This window comes from Acipenser ruthenus, chromosome 36, assembly GCF_902713425.1.
Source record: "Acipenser ruthenus chromosome 36, fAciRut3.2 maternal haplotype, whole genome shotgun sequence".
Lineage (NCBI taxonomy): Eukaryota > Metazoa > Chordata > Actinopteri > Acipenseriformes > Acipenseridae > Acipenser > Acipenser ruthenus.
This window is the reverse complement of record NC_081224.1, coordinates 704053-726369: the sequence shown is the minus strand read 5'-3', so window position 1 is coordinate 726369 and position 22317 is coordinate 704053. Positions and strand designations below refer to the sequence as shown.

The 22317-nt window shown below is 43.6% G+C and overlaps 1 protein-coding gene across 2 annotated transcripts; it reads left to right on the top strand.

Annotated features, from left to right (window-relative positions):
• The first annotated feature begins 13515 nt into the window (after positions 1-13515).
• On the top strand, positions 13516-21946 carry LOC117966837 (sphingosine 1-phosphate receptor 1-like). Of its 2 annotated transcripts, none has more exons than XM_059008161.1 (2): positions 13516-13876; positions 20032-21946. In XM_059008161.1, exon 2 carries the CDS (start codon positions 20223-20225, stop codon positions 21351-21353), a length of 1131 nt encoding a protein of 376 aa, XP_058864144.1. In that variant the 5' UTR covers positions 13516-13876; positions 20032-20222; the 3' UTR covers positions 21354-21946. The 2 variants fall into 2 exon arrangements, with proteins under 2 accessions (XP_058864144.1, XP_058864145.1); XM_059008162.1 differs by lacking the exon at positions 13516-13876 and adding an exon at positions 16295-16347.
• The last annotated feature ends 371 nt before the right edge of the window (positions 21947-22317 follow it).

Below are 22317 nucleotides of genomic sequence, written 5' to 3'. Positions count from 1 at the left end.
TTACTCTATATTGAGATGACTTTAATTTAAAGCAAGATTTTAATGTAAATGGACAGATAGATAGATAGATAGATAGAGTCGTGTGCACATTTATTAAAACATCTCAAGATTTGTCATTGATATCCTTTATATATTATTATTATTATTTATTTCTTAGCTGACGCCCTTATCCAGGGCGACTTACAATTGTTACAAGATATCACATTATTTTTACATACAATTACCCATTTATACAGTTGGATTTTTTACTGGAGCAAGCTAGGTAAAGTACCTTGCTCAAGGGTACAGCAGCAGTGTCCCCCACCGGGGATTGAACCAACGACCCTCCGGTCAAGAGTCCAGCGCCCTAACCACTACTCCACACTGCTGCCCATATACCTACCTGCGTGAAAACCTCTGGGTGTGAGAATTTTTCGCTCAGTAATCAGGGATATAGAAACAACAGCCGCTCCTGTGTGAAAATGTCAGACCACTTTGTGCTTGAATCAGGCATCTTAAACAACTTCTAAAAAGTCTCCTGCGTTTCACCATGTGTGGCTCCGTGTTCCTTTTCTCTGCTTTAAATGAATTGCATGGGGTGGCCTATGAAAGTCATCAATTCAATTAGACTAATCACTCATTTGAGTCTTTCCAGCTTTTATATCAAGAGGAGCACGTCTCGAATTGTCATGAAACTTGCCAAGGACATTCTGTAACACTATTCTCTTAGGAGGCTGTGTGGTCCAGTGGTTAAAGAAAAGGGCTTGTAATCAGGAGGTCCCCTGTTCAAATCCCACCTCAGCCACTGACTCATTGTGTGACCCTGAGCAAGTCACTTAACCTCCTTGTGCTCCGTCTTTCGGGTGAGACGTAGTTGTAAGTGACTCTGCAGCTGATGCATAGTTCACACACCCTAGTCTCTGTAAGTCGCCTTGGATAAAGGCGTCTGCTAAATAATAATAATATCTCAGGGTTTTATAGAGGCTGTCTCTGTCTGTCTGCCCATCCCACTGTCTTTCTACATCATACTCTGTGTATTTCTAGAGAACTCTGTGTCCAGCTGTCAGAAACACATTTCCTTCCTGATCGCAAGGTTTTGGTTTTTGTGTTTTTGTTCACGTTTTGTTTGTTTGATGTATTCCGGTGTTTCCTCGTGGGACAATACAAGGATGTGACAGCGCGGTGACTTGGACAGATAAGAATCTGCAAGGGCGTTGCTGACCCTTTGAAAAGTTTCCCGCAGTAATGCTGCGTTGCTTTTCCGTGCATTCGCCACAGTTCTCTGTGTTTTGTAATATGCTTTGCCTCGTCCCTTTGGGCTTTTCTCTGTTACACCTCAGATCTTTATTTGCATTTCTTACTAATTATTCCAGCAAAACCCTCAAAGTGCACACACAATATTTGCAGTGTAATATTTCTGCAGTTCTTTTTTCCATTCTTTTCCCTTGGCTATACTATGCATTTACTATAGTTTACCACGGCCATCCATGTTTTGTTTTATTTTACTGTGTTTTACCACACCTCTCTGTGCTTTACAATGCTTCCCTATGCTTTACCACACCTCTCTGTGCTTTACAATGCTTCCCTATGCTTTACCAGACCTCTCTGTGCTTTACCATGCTTGCCTATGCTTTACCATGCTCTCCTATGCTTTACAATGCTTTCCTGTGCTTTACCATGCTTCCCTATGCTTTACCACACCTCTCTGTGCTTTACAATGCTTGCCTATGCTTTACCATGCTTTCACTGTGCTTCATGACACTTTGCTATGTTTTTACTGTGGGGAACTTTTATAAGGGAATTGATTTTTTTTCCTTAGTCCAGAAAAATGTACATCATAAACCTGAAGTAAATCTAGCTAGCAGAAGCACTACAGAACCATTGCTAAGTATTTGGTGGCTGCCTATAATCACATCGAGAGTGTGTTTCATTCTCACACACGTTGCTGTGTCAGGCGGTCTGTCATATCGAGAGTGCAGGAGAAAGTGTGCTCTCAACGTTCAGAAAGCTTTGTCATCGACACTCAGAGTGCACAGCTACACTCTGAGAGAAATTACAAGTGTAACTGCTCCATAGCTTCCAGTGGATAGGTGACTTATAATATTCTATAGGCTGTATTTCTTATTTATCTTATTAATGTTGTGGATCCGAGGGCGGTAATGAGCTACAGATTTCTCTTTCTTCCTGCAGACGCAGTTACAGTATGTAAACCAAGCTGAAAACTAAAGACAGGCTCTTTCTGGTTCTCAATCCTCAACCAAAACCAGTTGGCCCGGGGATGAAAACTACAGTTCGATTTCCTAGCGCGGTTTGCGGTAAATATATCCACCCCCAGCCCATAATGAGAAGGACGAGGAGAGCTCCTGTTTCAATGCAGATTACAGCGTTCCTGCAGAAATTACGGAAGAGGGTTTTGAGGATTTCAAAATAAGCCGAAAAACTTGGGGGTGGGGCTGCTTTTAATACTGCGACTGTAACAGCGGATCCAACAGAAACTGGGTGAGATATTCTTGTTGTTTGCTTTGTCAAGGCTTGTTTGTATTTCACAACATAGAATTTCTGCGCGTACAGTACAGATTTCAAACATCACAGCTGCTCTATCTGGAGAGATGCTTCACCAATTGCCACAAAACCTGAGAAGGACCTCCGTTACCACAGCTTGTATTTAATTTTTGTCGGTATCTTGTATCTTGTTATGAGCATTGATATGCATGCTTTCAAAGTGAGTAACAGTTATACAGTTATGTACAGCCTTGTGCAAATCTATTAAAACACCTCAAGATTTAACACTGATGTCCTTTATAGACCCGCCTGCAGGAAAACCTCTGGGGGTAAGAATTCACATTGTCAGCTCAGTAATCAGGGATATAGAAACAACAGGCGCTCCTGTGTGAAAATGTCAGACCGCTTTGTGCTTCAATCAGGCATCTTAAAACAACTTCTAAAAAGTCTCCTGCGTTTCACCATGTGTGGCTCTGTGGTCCTTTTCTCTGACTCTTTTAATGAATTGCACGTGTGGCCTATTAAAGTCATCAGTTCCATTAGATAATCACTGATTTTCCTATTCCAAGATTTCCAGTTCCAGTGGTTTGATTTCATACGCACAACAAATCAAAACTACAGAAACCACGGGGTGTTCGGATACATTTTGCACACGGCTGTAGCTTGCAGAAAGTGCTATGAATGGGCCCACATGAATGATCTGTGTGGCTGTGTGAGTCCTTCTCCATGCTTCAGAACATCGTCATCGAAGAAGCATTTCAAACCCTGGACCCACGACGGGCTCCGGCTCAGCCTGACTGAACAGCAAGCCTGTAATCAGCGTGTGCTTCATGTAAATGTGGTCGTGCCTTCATCATCAGCACGGGCTGCCCGAGTGGAATTCTCTACTCAGCTAAATTAACCCTCTCTTCATCCGAATGTTCTTGGGGCCTCCAAGACCAAAATCGGCTGTCATTTCTGATGGCTGGGGCAGAAGGCTTACCGAATGTATTTTTTTTAAAGTTGCTGTCATTGCTATTTTTTTTGCATGCTGTTCCCAGTGTTGAGCCCCTCCTGCTTCATTAAGACCAACCCGATTGGACGTGGTACCGCCCACGAGTTATCGGATAGGCGGATCATGTGATGTGACATGTGACCCCTGCAGTGGTGTAGAGTTGTGGCAGCGGCAAGATCGCAAACAGCAGACCCGTGGAAAGATCGAGAGAGGCCGGGTAGTGGCTGCACCAACAGGTCCCACAGGAGCGAGGACAGCCCTCCAAGAGTCATCGGAGCGAATCAGCAATGAAGGGAAAGCCAAGAGAGGCAAACAGTGGCTGCAAACAGTTACAGGCAGAGAGGACTGTTACAAAGGAATATTAAAAAGGCATGGAGACTGAACTGCTCCCTCCCTCCCTCACCCCCCTAAGAGAAAGGGTGCTCCCTCCAGTCCAGGGCAGGCTTGAGGCACGGAGACTGAACTGCTCCCTCCCTCACCCCCCTAAGAGAAAGGGTGCTCCCTCCAGTCCAGGGCAGGCTTGAGGCACGCAGACTGAACTGCACCCTCCCTCACCCCCAAAGAGAAAAGGTGCTCCCTCCAGTCCAGGGCAGGCTTGAGGCATGGAGACTGAACTGCTCCCTCCCTCCCTCACCCCCCAAAGAGAAAGGGTGCTCCCTCCAGTCCAAGGCAGGCTTGAGGCATGGAGACTGAACTGCTCCTTCCCTCCCTCACCCCCCTAAGAGAAAGGGTGCTCCCTCCAGTCCAAGGCAGGCTTGAGGCACGGAGACTGAACTGCTCCCTCCCTCCCTCCCTCCCTCACGCCCCTAAGAGAAAGGGTGCTCCCTCCAGTCCAGGACAGGCTTGAGCATGGAGACTGAACTGCTCCCTCCCTCCCTCACCCCCCTAAGAGAAAGGGTGCTCCCTCCAGTCCAGGGCAGGCTTGAGGCATGGAGACTGAACTGCTCCCTACCTCCCTCACCCCCCTAAGAGAAAGGGTGCTCCCTCCAGTCCAGGGCAGGCTTGAGGCATGGAGACTGAACTGAATGAATGGTGTGTGTGTCTTGTGTTTATGTTTCATACTACCCCACTCACACATCTCACTAAGAAGCAGTGAAAATAGCACCCACAGGGTGAATGCAGTTTCATGCTCTCCCTTCTTTGTGTATTTCAAACCCATGCGTGGGTTGACAAGGTGTGAAAGAGATAAGGTACTGTTATGTGTGCAAAGAACAAGAGTTGAGCTCGCATTACACTCCTGCTGAAAATTACCAGCTCAAAATAAAAAAACAATTCTTCCTACTTGTGCTCTAATGGTTCAGAAAAGGGAACTCAAAAAGTATTGGTGTAAGAGGACAGCCCTGTCTACAGATCTGGACAAGCGTTTTTGCATCACCTAGAATTGTAAGATTGAGACATCATAATAATATTATTATTTATTTCTTAGCAGATGCCCTTATCCAGGGCGACTTACAATTGTTACAAGATATCACATTATTTTTCATACCCATTTATACAGTTGGGTTTTTACTGGAGCAATCTAGGTAAAGTACCTTGCTCAAGGGTACAGCAGCAGTGTCCCCCCACCTGGGATTGAACCCACGACCCTCCGGTCAAGAGTCCAGAGCCCTAACCACTACTCCACACTGCTGCAAATTATACAAACATAATTGAAATCTAGTTATTTAACATTGTGTAAGTGTATTACACACTGTGTATTAATACAATTATCAATAAATCCATAATGTTTTACAGTAAAGGAGAATAATAATAATAATAATAATAATAATAATAATAATAATAATAAGAATAATAATAATAATAATAATAATAATAATAATAATAATAATGGATAAGAATTAGTGTCACTTTTATGATACTCTTCTTACACAATTCAATAGAATCGACTGGGAATTCCATTACGTTTGGGTGTTTTTTTTTTACATTACTTAAATGATGTGTTAGTTTCCTGAAACGAAGTTCCAAAGCCGCGAAGTGGCTTCGTGTTCCCACAGCTTAAGAGAAAGTAAAAAAAAAATAATTAAAAAATTCAATAAATAAAAGCACAGAAAACGTGTAGGTTGCATTGGCCGGTTTCATTTTTAAAAAGCAATTTATTTAGAGCATTTGATAGCTGTGAAAACACACACATGTTCATCCATACCGAGCGAATGTGTTAAAGCGCTCCACCCAAAGCAAACCACAGGGCACAGGGCTGCATTTAGAAAGCCTGTGTACATTTTAGGCGGTTAATGCGTTCTCAGTTCAGAGTAACTTCACAGAAACCCTTGCGAAGACCTTGAGCTCCTGATAAGAGGAAGTGTTAGATTTCAGAACGCAAAGAGAAGTGATTTGGTTTGTCGCCCTGGTGCAAAGCGAGGAGCGCAACGCAGGGTTTGTTTTTTTTTAGGTCAGATTGTTTAGATTTGTTTTCTTTTTTCAACTTTACTATAATTAGTCAGCAGCAATTCCATTAGCTATCAACGTGAAACATATTTCATATTGATTTCCAATCAAGCAGTGGTGAAAAAGTGGGTTTTAACAATTGATCAAGCCAGCCCTGGACTGGAGGGAGCACCCTTTCTCTTAGGGGGGTGAGGGAGGGAGGGAGCAGTTCAGTCTCCATGCCTCAAGCCTGCCCTGGATTGGAGGGAGCACCCTTTCTCTTAGGGGAGTGAGTGAGGGAGGGAGCAGTTCAGTCTCCATGCCTCAAGCCTGCCCTGGATTGGAGGGAGCACCCTTTCTCTCAGGGGAGTGAGTGAGGGAGGGAGCAGTTCAGTCTCCATGCCTCAAGCCTGCCCTGGATTGGAGGGAGCACCCTTTCTCTTAGGGGAGTGTGGGAGGGAGGGAGCAGTTCAGTCTCCATGCCTCAAGCCTGCCCTGGACTGGACTGGAGGGAGCACCCTTTCTCTTAGGGGGGTGAGGGAGGGAGGGAGCAGTTCAGTCTCCATGCCTCAAGCCTGCCCTGGACTGGACTGGAGGGAGCACCCTTTCTCTTAGGGGGGTGAGGGAGGGAGGGAGCAGTTCAGCACAGTCCCTATCTCATTTAACTTTTGCATTACATATGAACTATTGTGCCATCTTCCCCGTGGGTTAAGGCAAGCGCTACTACAGAGAAACTAAATTCAAATCCAAGAGCCGTTGAACAATCTTAACATGCAAACCCCATGGATTTGCATGCTATCAGATGTTTGTGTAATATTTGCAAGTGATCTGATTGTGCAGTTTTGTCTTCCCCGTTTCAAAGCTGCTGTCCTGTTGACTCTCCTACCCTTTGAGGGTGTTTTTGGTGACCATTGGACCAGGCTGGTTCAAACTTGGCAGAGAGGGGTTGCAAAGGGAGATGCAGCTTCTATATATTTTTTGTATATAGTTTTTTGGTAGGTATATAAATGATATAAATGTTAAATCTTGAGGTGTTCTATGAAATGTGCACACTGCTATAGCTGTGTTTTGCTTGTCTGTTGTGAAGTCCATATGGAGTCTAACTACCAGGAGCCAAGCCATTCTGACAGCTGGGCTAGTGGTTATAAACAAACACACATACTCTACAAACGCTGAGGGCTTGGAAGCGATCAAAAGGAAGCCATTCCATTTCTCAACCACAAGCTCGAACTTCTGCTTTTTTTAGCGTTCGTTTTTCTTGGATCTGTTTGTGCAAAGATCTGAAAACTTATTAGAAAGAACAGATGGCTCAGGGATTTCAATCAGTGATTGAAAAGGATCTCTGGGTTATAGTGGAGTCGTCATTAAAATGATCTCGCCAATGTGATCAGTCATCAACCACACTGATGAAAGCGTGAACCAAAAGACAATTTGCAGGGAGGTTTTCTTTACAGTCGCTGGTTTATAAACAAGTAAAATATATTTTTAGCCCAGGGCACCACGCCTTAATCTATACACAATAAACTAACGAGCAACCACTGTCCGATTCAGCGTTCTTTAATTCTGAAAATGTGTTTGCCGTTGCTGTTGTTCTCTCAACCCTGTTATTAATAAGGATTATCAGCTGCAAACATGCAAATACCGTGTATGACTTGTCAACAGCTGATCTCATTTAGTCAAGAGGAAACCTATTGAATATTTTAACAGGACACTCTTGTCTGTGTAAATTAAGAAAGGGAATGCATTACTTAGCCGGCTCCAGCAGCGCTGTCTGGAACAAATTATGCAAACAGCGTTCATAAAAAAAACTCAACGGCATGGATTTTTTTTTATCTTTAATAAAAAAAATAATAACTATTTGGATACACAGATTAAGGAACTGATGAAATGTACCATAAATATACTGTGCATGTGTTTTCTGTTTTGTTTCACTCCTCTGCTCCACATCAGCAAAAGTTAGAAATTCTGTGCTGGTGGAGCAGAGAAAGAGAAAGAGAGGCTCTTACACTCTCTGAACAGCCTCCCTCTGCTCTGTGCTGGTGGAGCAGAGAAAGAGAAAGGGAGGCTCTTATACTCTCTGAACAGCCTCCCTCTGCTCTGTGCTGGTGGAGCAGAGAAAGAGAAAGGGGAGGCTCTTATACTCTCTGAACAGCCTCCCTCTGCTCTGTGCTGGTGGAGCAGAGAAAGAGAAAGGAAGGCTCTTATACTCTCTGAACAGCCTCCCTCTGCTCTGTGCTGCTGGGAGCAGAGAAAGAGAAAGGGAGGCTCTTATACTCTCTGAACAGCCTCCCTCTGCTCTGTGCTGGTGGAGCAGAGAAAGAGAAAGGAGAGGCTCTTATACTCTCTGAACAGCCTCCCTCTGCTCTGTGCTGGTGGAGCAGAGAAAGAGAAAGAGAAAGGGAGGCTCTTATACTCTCTGAGCCAACAAAGGAGAAATATTTTTAATAAGTGTTACGTTGCCATAAGGCTTATCAGAAAACAGATGGAATTGACTTTTATCGCATAGCAACGACTAAAAAACAAGGTCTGGGAAGGAAAGAAGGAGTGAGGAGATACCTGAATTTGTGGGATTTTGATCGACGGGGCTTGTGAACAGGAAGCTGTGCTGATTAGCTTCTGAAAACAAACTGCCGTTTTCAACTGCCAGGCAGAGGGAGGCTGTTCAGAGAGTGTAAGAGCCTCCCTTTCGCTTTCTGTGCTTCACCAGCACAGAGCAGAGGGAGGCTGTTCAGAGAGTATAAGAGCCTCTCCTTTCTCTTTCTCTGCTCCACCAGCACAGAGCAGAGGGAGGCTGTTCAAAGAGTACAAGAGCCTCCCTTTCCCTTTCTCTGCTCCACCAGCACAGAGCAGAGGGAGGCTGTTCAGAAGGTATAAGAGCCTCCCTTTCTCTTTCTCTGCTCCGCCAGCACAGAGCAGAGGGAGGCTGATCAGAGAGTATAAGAGCCTCCCTTTCTCTTTCTCTGCTCCGCCAGCACAGAGCAGAGGGAGGCTGTTCAGAGAGTAGAAGAGCTTCACTTTCTCTTTCTCTTTCTCTGCTCCACCAGCACAGAGCAGAGGGAGGCTGTTCAGAGAGTATAAGAGCCTCCCTTTCTCTTTCTCTTTCTCTGCTCCACCAGTACAGAGCAGAGGGAGGCTGTTCAGAGAGTAGAAGAGCTTCACTTTCTCTTTCTCTTTCTCTGCTCCACCAGCACAGAGCAGAGGGAGGCTGTTCAGAGAGTATAAGAGCCTCCCTTTCTCTTTCTCTTTCTCTGCTCCACCAGTACAGAGCAGAGGGAGGCTGTTCAGAGAGTATAAGAGCCTTGCTTTCTCTTTCTCTTTCTCTGCTCCACTCAGCACAGGAATTAAAAGCAAACTTGCAGCCAGGACTCTTTTCGATACACTATACAACTCTCAATTGGGATTTGTATTGGAACATTTTAAAGTGACGATGTCATGGTTAAAGCGAGGGGTTCATTTGTGCCGGATCGCACCAGATCTCAGATCTGGTACCTTTTTGTCCGACAGGCGAGAAATACACAGTTGATGAACCATATGAAAAAAAAAATAATAATAATAATTGCAATAAAATACTCTATATACACAACATGTGTACAAAAAAACACATTCATGTTCCATGAATTGATTGACAAGAGCATCCTGTAATGGTATATGCATGGTGGGTTTTTAAAACGGCAAAACGGCAACAAAACAGTTGCTTTGGTCGCTCCTGGTCCTCAGATCAGCTTCCACTGGTATTGCTAAACCTGCTTGCTTGCTCCTCTAAAATGTGACAGTTTCCCCACCCCTTTACTGGCTTCTTTCCTGCTGTTAACCAATCAGCTGCTTCCCCTGCTGTGACTGACATGCTTGCACAGCCAGTGACGTGCTTCGACCCAGAAGACACTGCACTCAGATTCTAGAACAGCGGTTCCCAGTTCCGGTCCTCAGGGACCCCCTGTGTCTGCTGGCTTTCATTCCAGCTGAGTTAAATAGACCCTTTATTGAACTGAATTTTTCTACTTGTTTTCAGCTCTTAAACAGTTGCAGATTTCAAGTTAGCTATAACTCTGCACCTTTTTAGGGGCTGGGAACAATAAAAAAAGGCTCTAATTAAGCCAAGGATCAGTTCAATGAAGGGTCTGGTTGAGTAATCGAGGGCTCAGTTGGAATGAAAACCAGCAGACACAGCAGGGGGTCCCCAGGACCATGGTTGGGAAGCGTTGTTTTGAAGTATGGTTCTTACTTTAAAAAATTGAATCAAAATAGAACAAATAAGTGTGCAAGTGTTCCTACACAGGATACAAGAAACATGGAAAAAAATATGAATGGGGCTTAGAGACAGATTATGCAAATACAGTTACAAGTGTGTTCAGTTCTGGTCACCTCGTTACAAAAAGGATATTGCTGCTCTAGAAAGAGTGCAAAGAAGAGCAACCAGAATTATCCCGGGTTTAAAAGGCATGTCGTATGCAGACAGGCTAAAAGAATTGAATCTATTCAGTCTTGAACAAAGAAGACTACGCGGCGATCTGATTCAAGCATTCAAAATCCTAAAACAATGTCGGCCCAGGGGCCTTTTTTGACCTGAAAAAAGAAACAAGGACCAGGGGTCACAAATGGAGATTAGATAAAGAGGCATTCAGAACAGAAAATAGGAGGCACTTTTTTTACACAGAGAATTGCGAGGGTCTGGAACCAACTCCCCAGTAATGTTGTTGAAGCTGACACCCTGGGATCCTTCAAGAAGCTGCTTGATGAGATTCTGGGATCAATAAGCTACCTACAACCAAACGAGCAAGATGGACCGAATGGGGCCTCCTCTCGTTTGTAAACTTTCTTATGTTCTTAACCTGCACGGTAAATATTTAAGGAAGAATACCCATCCTATAGAACTCCCTGCAGATTATACAGACAGACTAACGACTATTCAAAATGTTTTCTTTTTTTCTCTTTACAGTGCTCAGGTATTGAAACCCGGCCACAGAGAAGCTGACACATCACACGGGCCACAGACAGTGCTGACGATGATACAGTCAGCAGTCCACAATGACCTCTGTAATCCGGACCAAAAACAACCACAAACTCCTTTGATCCTAGTCTGCCCCCCCCCCCCCCGCCCCCACCTCGAGCACAAACTGCCCGTCACGCAGAATGAAGTGGTTGAAAGACAGCCCACCGCGGTCATTGTGGATCTGACCTAAGCACTCGGATCTGAACGCGGTCACCCAGAAGCGAAAGGCTGCTCCCCTGACCCGCTGAGCCGCTAAGCTCTGCTGTAGCCTTTATTAATCTAGTATTGGGGCGTTCACAATGCCTGCAGAAAGAGGGGGACAATGGACATCAACAGTTCCCAAGCGTGGCTGATTTTTATCAGTGCATTCAAAAGTCTGACTGGTAAAATGAACTCTGTCCGCTAGCTGACTGATCTAAACCGTGGCTAGGAATGTGTCTGGCTGTCTGCCGGTTATTTAATTGCAGAACAGGTGTGTCAGTCACGGTCCTGGAGGGTAATTCCACTCCTGGTCTTTGTTCCAACCCTGATTTAAATTGTTCAATCCATCCAGACCCTGAAGTTGTTCATTAGATCATTTGATCTGTCAAACCTGGAGTGGAACAGCCCTCCAGGATCGGGATTGATTGATGGGACAGCCCTGGCTTAGAAACTTACAAAACTACAGCAAAAAAAAAAAAAAAAAAACTCTCACTCTTTCAATGACTCCCCCCGTGGGAGTTCTTGGTCCTTTCCTTACTTCGTTGGAAGTGTTAATCTGTTTTCCACGTTACACAAAGGCAGATGGAATTCCGCTCTGATCGGACCCTCCCTTCTTCTGGCTCTGTAAGCGCACAGCTCTTTGATTCCTGTGCTGCACCCTGCTCCCCTGTGCTGTACCCTGCCTCCCTGTGCTGTACCCTGCTCCCCTGTGCTGCTCCCTGCTCCCCTGTGCTGTACCCTGCTCCCCTGTGCTGCACCCTGCTCCCCTGTGCTGTTCCCTGCCTCCCTGTGCTGTACCCTGCCTCCCTGTGCTGTACCCTTCTCCCCTGTGCTGTTCCCTGCTCCCCTGTGCTGTACCCTGCCTCCCTGTGCTGCACCCTGCTCCCCTGTGCTGCACCCTGCTCCCCTGTGCTGCTCCCTGCTCCCCTGTGCTGTACCCTGCTCCCCTGTGCTGCACCCTGCTCCCCTGTGCTGTTCCCTGCCTCCCTGTGCTGTACCCTGCCTCCCTGTGCTGTACCCTTCTCCCCTGTGCTGTTCCCTGCTCCCCTGTGCTGTACCCTGCCTCCCTGTGCTGCACCCTGCTCCCCTGTGCTGCACCCTGCTCCCCTGTGCTGTTCCCTGCCTCCCTGTGCTGTACCCTGCCTCCATGTGCTGTACCCTGCTCCCTTGTGCTGTACCCTGCTCCCCTGTGCTGTACCCTGTGCTGTACCCTGCTCCCCTGTGCTGTACCCTGCGCTGTACCCTGCTCCCCTGTGTAGAGTCTGTCTGTATGTCTGCATGAGTGTGTGTGTGTGTAAATATTTGTTCAATATTAGCGTAAAATACTTTTTAAAAAATGATGTACCTTTAATAAACATGTCAGTACACTCCAGAATGAATCTACAAATAGTTGTATTAAGTCAATATTAAGGTTAGGTATGTATTTACTTAATTGTCCGCTTTTAATTAATTGCATTCAGATCCGTAAATTGATCTGCATTAACTATTGGAGAAACAGCAATTGCAAAATAAGGCGTAACAAACTTCTGGCAGTGGCATTTGAAATGAGGGCGGATCTGACGACACATGTGACTGGAATCGCGGGGCTGTGTGGAGCAGCTGCGGGGTAACTCGGTGACAACTGGGTGACCAACAGCCCAGTCCATCTGCCAGTGAGCTGAGTGACAGTCGAACCTGCCGCCCTCCGCTCACCGGAATGACCCAAATGCCAGAATATCACGGGAGTCCACAGTTACAGCGTTAATTAGCCACCGCGCAATGTGGAGGCACAGTGTCGACTTAACTGAAAGAAATGACAACACAAAAAAAAAAAAAAAAACTTTGCAAAGGAACCCGCCGTACTGTATGTAGCGCCCCCTACCGCTAAAGAGGCGCGTTTGTTTTATAACGCAGATCTGTGTTATTATTTATTTCTTAGCAGACGCCCTTATCCAGGGAGACTTACAATTGTTTCAAGATATCACATTATTTTTACATACAATTCCCCATTTATACAGTTGGGTTTTTACTGGAGCAATCTAGGTAAAGTACCTTGCTCAAGGGTACAGCAGCAGTGTCCCCCACCTGGGATTGAACCCACAACCCTCCGGTCAAGAGTCCAGAGCCCTAACCGCTACGCCACACTGCTATCCTTTGTCCAGTTGTTGGTAAATTGTAAAACTCCGGTTAACCACGTCACAATTTTTACCCACCTCTGAAGACTCGGGCCCTGTCGTCTGCTTTTTGGAACGCAGTCAAATACCGTGCGTTGACTTTTTTACATTTAATAATGCATTAAGGGAACGGCCATACAGTGACTCCCCCACACCCCAGCATACTGAAATTGAAATATAACCTCCTCCCTTATGCATGTGTACCATAGGAAAAACAATGTGACGTATAGGCATGAAGAACAGCGAGGTATGGAAAAGCGCAAAACCAGGCAAGCCGGGGTAAACAGCGGTGAATGCATGCACAGATCAGTCACATTTCCTAGCAGTGCATGTTGCATTTCCTCTGTCCAGTTAAAGGTAGACTCGCTGTGTGCATCCACGGGCATTTCTTCCCGCATGCATGAACAGGATACCCTGGCACGGGTATAGCTTCCAACGCTTGTTTTTATTTAAATACCGCTGGTCTGGCTTTACACAGCGCTGAACCACGGCAGTTTCCAGAACAGGCCGGCCCCCTTTTTTTTTTTGGTTTGGCAACCCTGACAGCGAGTTGAGTCGCGTCTGTCATTGCTGCTTAACAAGCCAGTTAGTTCAGCAGCTTGCATTTCCCAGTGAGAGCCGAGGCGCGCACAGCACCGCTGTTTTACAGGTCTGCTCAACCCCACTCGCTTGCTTCTTCAAAACGCGTTAAAGGTAAGTCACTTTCAAACGCATTCGGAAAACCAACTTTCAACAAGTCCTTGTGCACGCTGTGGACAATACCGACTGTGTCTGTTGCATTAGCAAGGTTTAAACGGCGTGTACCATATATAATCACACAATGCGCTCACAGTATCGTGGTGCGTATACCCAATAGGCTAAGGTACAGATAGTAGTATTTTTTCTTCATGTTATCATTCATGTAAGGTATATTTTAAAATATTTTAACCACTTTTTTTAAAAAAGAGAGAGAGATAGAGATATTCAAGAAACTTGGAGACAAATTAAACCGATTAGTACGACAGTGGGTTGATAAGCGTTGTACATTTTATAGATCAATAAAACCATTTAAAAGTACAACAGGAATGCAAAAGGGTTTGTGACGTTTCGGACAGAATTTAGAACCCATTTTATATCCTGTGGGTTATTGCATTCCTGCACTCCGCGTGCATGCGTTTCATAAAAGGGTTTCAAATCGGAATAATCGATACTCTATATACGTTGTTGTAATGCACTCAAGAATGGTTTTAGGTATACAGCGTACAGTGCAGCTGTATCCTCGTATAGGGCACTTGTGTGATCTGTCGTGCCGCATGCAAACGGCATACTACATTTGTGGAAAATGGAAATTGTACATCAAGCTGAGAGGAGTTGACAAAATGAGCTCTGAGGCGTTGAACTGTCGTGTGTGTTTTCTTTTCTAAGAGCATCGGTGAAGCCCGCACGCAGCGCAACGATGTAAAAATATTTTATCTGGAAACTTTTAGCAGTTTTGAAAGGGATGTGGGGGGGGGGGGGGGAAATCACATCTCTGTAATTTAATGTAAAGACAATTAATAATAAAAAGGATGTGATAAAGTGACAGACCATTGCATTGAAATACACGCGGCTGCTTCGCATTTCTTGTTGCGATTTTCGAAGCAGGAGTGACAGCATCGTTTGGCGTGAAAAGTTAATAATGCTGATAATAATATTAATAATTCATATACAATACAAATAATCATGTCTTCCGAATTGCATTTTTTTTGGCTTTTACGCAATATAGCCAATCTGCTGTCCAATACATTGTGTATTATTATTATTATTATTATTATTATTATTATTATTATTATTATTATTATTATTATTATTATCTGTATTTATTTTATCATTCATGTAAGGTATATTTTAAAATATGTAACCACTTTTTTAAACAATAAGAGATACAGAGATATTCAAGAAACATGGAGAGAAATTATATTGAGAGCTGTTATATTGAATCAGACGGTTAACAAAAGCGTCAAGTTTCACGGACCTCGTTAGCCATTGATCTTGGACAATACCTTCTGTAATGTTACCCGAGGATCTGGATGCAAAATCCACTCGACTAAACCCGCTACAAGGTGCACTGTACACTTGAACAGAAGGATGCTTATATGTGTGTGTTCATGTGTGTATTTATTACAATGACGCAAACGCGTGTTTGAGTTAAATAGAGGGTTCTGTCGTTTGCATTTGATTTAAGAAAACAATAATCCAGGATATTACTGTCCCTGTAAATCCGGAGCTTTCGGGTTCAATCCCTCCGAACTGCATGGAAGACTTATTGTAATAACTGTAGTGAATATCTCTTTTCTCATGACTATGCTTCGGGTTTAATATCGTTTCCAGTGGTTTGTCCTACTTTTTAATATGCTTTACCAAACACCTCTATGATGATTTACCTTTGCTCTATTACATTTTACTGGACGTGTATGGGACACTTTTAAAAGGGTATACCCAAAAAACAAGGAATACGGATTTTCATGAAGGACTGGGGTTCCTGATAATGTTGCCGGTTCTGGTTTGGGGGATATGGAATGGCTGGATGTTCGGGCAGTAGCCACATTTTGGGTTTTTTTTTTTTTTTGAATACTCAGATACCCCAAGTGTTCCCCGGACCATATAGGGGACGTTTCCTTCGGTACCACGGGCATGTTTTTGCACAGGCAACGAATCTGATTCTGCAGTCTGTTTATAACTTCCTTCACATAAACACGGCATGTTTTTATTATTCTCGTACCCATGTATTGGAACACATGTGTAGACCCGCCTGTGTGAAAACACCCTCTGGGGGTGAGAACATTGCATTCTCGCTCAGTGATACAGAAACACTCGTGTGTGAAAATGTCACACCGCTCTGTGCTTTAATCAGGCATCTTAAAACAACTTCTAAAAAGTCTCCTGCGTTTCACCATGCGTGGCTCCGTGTTCCTCTTCTCTCGCTGTTTTAAATGAATTGCACGTGTGGCCTATTAAAATCTCCAAATAAATTAGACTGATCACTCATTTGCCTAGTTAGACAATTTTCCAGTTAAGTGGTTTGATTTCATAGGCACAACAAATCGAAACTACAGAAGCAATGGGGTGCTTGAATCCATGTGCACACTGCTGTAAATGCATCCATACAGAGTTTCGTAATAACCTTTATTTTAATATTAGTCAAGGTAAGTCATCACGCCGGGTCAGCTTCCCTGCATTTCGTCAGTGTTTGATCAAGCCGCACAACCTTTGACCGAAGCCATGGAAATACGCGGTCTTAACCCCTGAAATAACAAATTCATTTTTCTTTGCAAAAAACAAACAACAACAGAAAATCACAACACAAGCTGTATTTCTGTAACTTGATACACTTCGGCTTAACAGAATTAAATTATCATAACAATATAGTTAAAGAGAACATTTAAATGCCAGTTAAAGAAATGCCCCACAAAATTACCAAATGTAACAAAATGAGGACAATGGTACTTAATGGATTAATTCTAGAATCTAGATTAAAGATTGATCGGTTAGTTTAGTTTTGAGTAGTTAGATGTTCCCTGCTATAAATTCAGCAAGGAAAATGTGGGTATGCAATATTATAATAATAATAATAATAATAATAATAATAATAATAATAATAATACAGACACAAAAGTCTCGTCTAATTGTATAACTAAGTTATTATTATTGTTATTATTTAAATATATATTTTTAAATGGCTGATTTTTAGATCGTTCTACAGGAATTGTCTACAATAAATTGAAATTCATGTAATAATAATAATAATAATAATAATAATAATAATAATAGGGGTTATTTTATCCATACAAAAAACATCCAACCATTAAACACCAAAAATAACTTTGCAAGGTGTGTTAAATTCAATGAGGATATAGTGTCAGCAGTGTGGAGTAGTGGTTAGGGCTCTGGACTCTTGACCGGAGGGTTGTGGGTTCAATCCCCAGTGTAGGACACTGCTGTTGTACCCTTGAGCAAGGTACTTTACCTAGATTGCTCCAGTAAAAACCCAACTGTATAAATGGGTAATTGTATGTAAAAAAAATAATGTGATATCTGTATAATGTGAAATAATGTATAATGTGATATCTTGTAACAATTGTAAGTCGCCCTGGATAAGGGTGTCTGCTAAGAAATAAATAATAATAATAATAATAATAATAATATAGCTTGAGATAATATAGATCGATAGACAGACAGACAGACAGACAGACAGATGTTTCAATCAATCAACACAAATTAAAAACCGGTGCGCATTCGGTGGGGTAAATGCATTCGCTACAAGTACTTGCATTGTTGCACATAACCTCATTGATAACTACAGAGAGTAACCACAATAAATGGAACATAATACAACATACGTATTTTAACAGTTTAATCTGCAGAAGTAAGGTTTACAGAGAAATATAAAGCAGTGAAGAGCAGAATGGGATTTTTCTCACTTTTGGCACCACTACTAAAGGTGAGACCCTAGGCTGGTCCTTCCACTAGATCAATAACATTAAGTATTAAAGCTAATGTAGCTTATCTGTCTGATGGTGAATGCAATATATATATATAGATAGATAGATAGACAGACAGATAGATAGATAGATAGATAGATAGATAGATAGATAGACTAACAGACAGACAGAGAGACAATTGTAAGTAGCCATGGGTAAGGCGTCTGCTAAGAAATTAATAATAATAATAATAATAATAATAATAATAATAATAATAATAATAATAATAATAATAGATAGATAGATAGATAGATAGTTTATTGTAATAATACTACAGTAATAACGATACTGCTAGTAATAATAACTCGCATTGTTACTTGTAGTTATTATTTTCCAAAGTTTTTTCACCTACTCATAATGGAAGCGTTGCTAGCCAATAATTACGAATCGTTTAATGCACACCGCCTACAAAGTTGAATGTTTAGCAGGGCGATACTGCCTTCCCACACAGCCAGAGGTTAGAGGCTGTGGGAAAAGCAAAGCCGCTGTAAACTCCCCATGAACTGTTGCAGCATTCGAGCGTGCATGACGGCACCTTGCAGCGTTTTTAAACAGGGACGCGCCGCGAGCTTATCAGCGGGCGCATCTTGGGGCAATGGAACCCCTTGAGCTCTACTCTGATGCGCAGTATTGCACTGAACTTTTTAGACCTATTCCAACCTGATCCCCTTTTTCCACTGTATTTACATTGCATTCTGTGGGGAAACAGAATACAACGCTGCTGCTAACACACAGCATGATGTATTATATAAATAAATAAAAAATATCATTTGCAGCTATATTAGCCAGTTACTTTCAATAGCCTTTGTTGTCTTTTTGGAAAATATATCAATAGCGATATATACATTTAAAAAACACATACATACATACATACATACATACATACATACATACATACATATATACACATAGATCTGTAGTATTTTGTATTTAATCATATTCTGATGTAACTATCACTGACACTGTTATCTGCTCCGTTATTGAATTGTATTTTGTCATATACTTGTATTTGCTAGAACCGAATTCATTGTATTTTATCTTGCTCTTAATTGTATTAATACTTGTACTGTGATTCTTGAAATGTGTTTTTGTTTACGACTGTAAGTCGCCCTGGATAAGGGCGTCTGCTAAGAAAGAAATAATAATAATAATAATAATAATAATAATAATAATAATAATAATAATAATAATAATAATAATAATAGATGGATGCACTGTACAGACATGTTAAAAGGCGTTTAAAAGCATGTTACTGTAGTGGTCCTGCACCAAAACACAATTAAACGCGTTGTTACCAGATGCAATATATTCGAAGCCCTGCTGTAACAAGAAATGCAGACACTCATAATTCTGTAAACTGAAGTAAAGGCTTGGCGGCAACACTTCTGTAGGTGTCGATTTCCGTTTTCTATCGAGCAGCTGTATTAAAAGCCTATATGATAAAAATAAACATTGAGACAACGCTGATTGTAAAGCATGCTTGTGGCAGAGGGGGGGGGGGGGGGGGGGGGCTGTGGTTCGATGGGGTTCTTTCTCGTCAGCTGTGGCTCGGGTACTTCTCTGTAGTTCAGATTAACCCTGTACTACCCTCGGTATGTTCCCGGACCTAGTTTAAGGACCTATTTTTTGGAATCCTTGAGGAAAACAAAGATGTAATTTACACGGGAGACATGTCCCCCTCACTTTTTCATTATTTCAGATAGAATCATTTTCTAATAGTTTTTTTTTTTTTTTGGTTTTTGATAAAGATTAATGACTCAAAATTGCCTATTTTGCTTTTTGTTACATTATTATTTATTTGGCAGTTGCCTTTATCCCAGGCGACTCGCACAGGTGTTACAGGGCAGTACAGGGTTACAGTGCAAGCTTCATATTTAAATACAGTACAGTATAAAATATGAACTAGGACGCAGCCAGTTAGGATTACAACAAGTTATATCTACAGTGACGTATTTGTAGCGACAGATTATTATTATTAGTTTATTTAGCAGACGACTTTATCCAAGGCGACTTACAGAGACTATGGTGTGTTAACTATGCATCGGCTGCAGAGTCACTTACAACTACGTCTCACCCGAAAGACGGAGCACAAGGAGGTTAAGTGACTTGCTTCAGGGTCACACAGTGAGTCAGTGGCTGAGGTGGGATTTGAACCAGGGACCTACTGGTTACAAGCCCTTTTCTTTAACCACTGGACCACACAGCCTCCTATATGTATTCGTATATTAAAAAGTGTTTAAATTTTACAAAATTCTTGTCCTTAATCTGTTACCTTGAATTATGGTATAATAAACTTATTAAAACCCTATATGGAACTAATGAGAGGCCTTATTTTTTTTTGATTTTCAGGTTCCATGGCAACCAACCACGTTTACTGCAACACAAGCTCCCCCTAGTGGCCGGACCGGTGTAAGACAGAGAGCCAATCAACTTGGATGTTATCGAAGTAAACCAGATCTTTTCTATGGATTCCCGCTGTCCTGGGAGAGGCTTGAACTTCGGTGCCATCTTTTGAGTGTGAAACGTCTTCCCCCCTGAAAATGGGTTCAGAGAACGCTGGACTGTCCCGGATCTTCAGGGAATACCAAAACAACGAGATCATCACCATACATTACAACTACACTGGGAAGCTGCAGGCCAGCAGGTACCAAGGAGGGCTCAAAACCGAGGCTGTCGTCTTCTTGTTCATCTGCACCTTGATTGTGCTGGAGAACCTGGTGGTGCTCATAGCCATCTGGAAGAACAAGAAGTTCCACTCCCCCATGTACTTCCTTCTGGGGAACCTCACCCTGTCGGATCTCCTCGCTGGGGTGGCCTACGCTGTCAACATCATCATGTCCGGCTCCAACACCCTCAAGCTCACGCCTCTGCTGTGGTTCTTCCGCGAAGGAGGGGTCTTCATCACCCTGACAGCCTCGGTGGTGAGCCTCCTGGCCATCGCCATCGAGAGGCACGTCACCATGGTGAAGATGAAGCTCTACCACGAAGACAAGAAAGGCAGGATGTTCGCCCTGATCTCTGCCAGCTGGGTGCTCTCCATCGGCCTGGGCGTCCTGCCCATCGTCGGGTGGAACTGCTTGCAGGAGCTGGAGCTGTGCTCCACCATCCTGCCCCTGTACTCCAAAAACTACATCCTCTTCTGCATCAGCGTCTTCATCGTCATCCTCCTCTCCATCCTGGTGCTCTACATCAAGATCTACAGGATCGTCAAGCTCAACAGCCAGAGGTTCGGGTCCCAGAGGAAAGGGGTGGCCAGGAAGTCCCAGAAACACATGGCCCTCCTCAGGACGCTCACCACCGTCGTGGGCACCTTCATCGCCTGTTGGTTGCCCCTCTTCGTCCTGTTCCTCTTGGACGTCTCCTGTCAAGTTCTGAGGTGCGGCATCCTCTACAAAGCAGACTACTTCTTGGGCCTGGCGATGCTGAACTCCCTGCTGAACCCGATCATCTACACCCTGACCAGCAAGGACATGAGGAAGGCCATCCTCAAGCTGCTCTGCAAATGCCTCCTGAACTCCAGGGATGGGAAAGTCAAGAGGTTCCTGGACTGGAGCACCAGCAAGTCAGAGAAGTCTTCCCACCGGCTGGAAGGCATGGAGGTGACCGTGTCTTCTGGGAACGCCATGCCATCTCCGATTAAACCCCTCTATCCCAAAACCGGGAAGTCCTGAGCTGTGCCTGTTCAGGAAAAACGGACGGACTGCAAGCATCGACCACCCATATTGGTTCAGCGGTGGTCGTCGGCCATGGCGTGTTGGCGACCCGTTTTTTGTCGCGGCGCTGGCAGTGACGCTTTGTGAAACTGCAGAGGCTGTGTTGATCTTTATGAGGTTCACAGCAAAAGCCAGGCTGAAAACCAGCACAGACCATGCTGGACTATACAGGCAGTGCTGGGACGTTGCTTAGGGACAGTGTTTGTCTCTCTCTGGGGCAACTTGTGATTGGATGTATAACAGAGGAATATAACGGTGATCTGGCACTGAACCACACACCCTGCCTTACTGCTAACTGTTCCATGATCATTTGTGAGCTCGGACTGCCAAATACTGCATGTGTGTGTGTTTTAGGGGACCCTGTACTTCTTCAATAACAGTTTGCTGTATATCGCGAGGCGTGCATGCTGTTCAATGCCAGGGCTTAAAACTCAAATTAGCACCCAGGCCTCGGTTTCAGAATCCTGAGTTAACTATATTATTGAAATGATCGGGAGCCAGGAGTTTGAGCAGGGTTAGAAACTCACACTAGCCCTGCTGCTGCTGCTGCTGCACCCAGTCCTGGGGTTCAGAGCTCCCCTCAATGAAGTCTATTATTATTAGTATTATTATTATTATTATTGAAATGATCTGCATGAACAACTCTTGTTAGTAAACCTACAGACTCAGCTGTGACTTTCATGCTGTGATGAGAAGTTCTATCAGCTCTGCTTTACCATAGACTTTATAATAGACTTCATTGAGGGGAGCTCTGAACCCCAGGACTGGGTGCAGCAGCAGCAGCAGCAGCAGCAGGGCTAGTGTGAGTTTGTAACCCTGCTCAAACTCCTGGCTCCTGATCATTTCAATAATAATAATAATAATAATAATAATAATAATAATAATAATAATAATAATAATAATAGACTTCATTGAGGGGAGC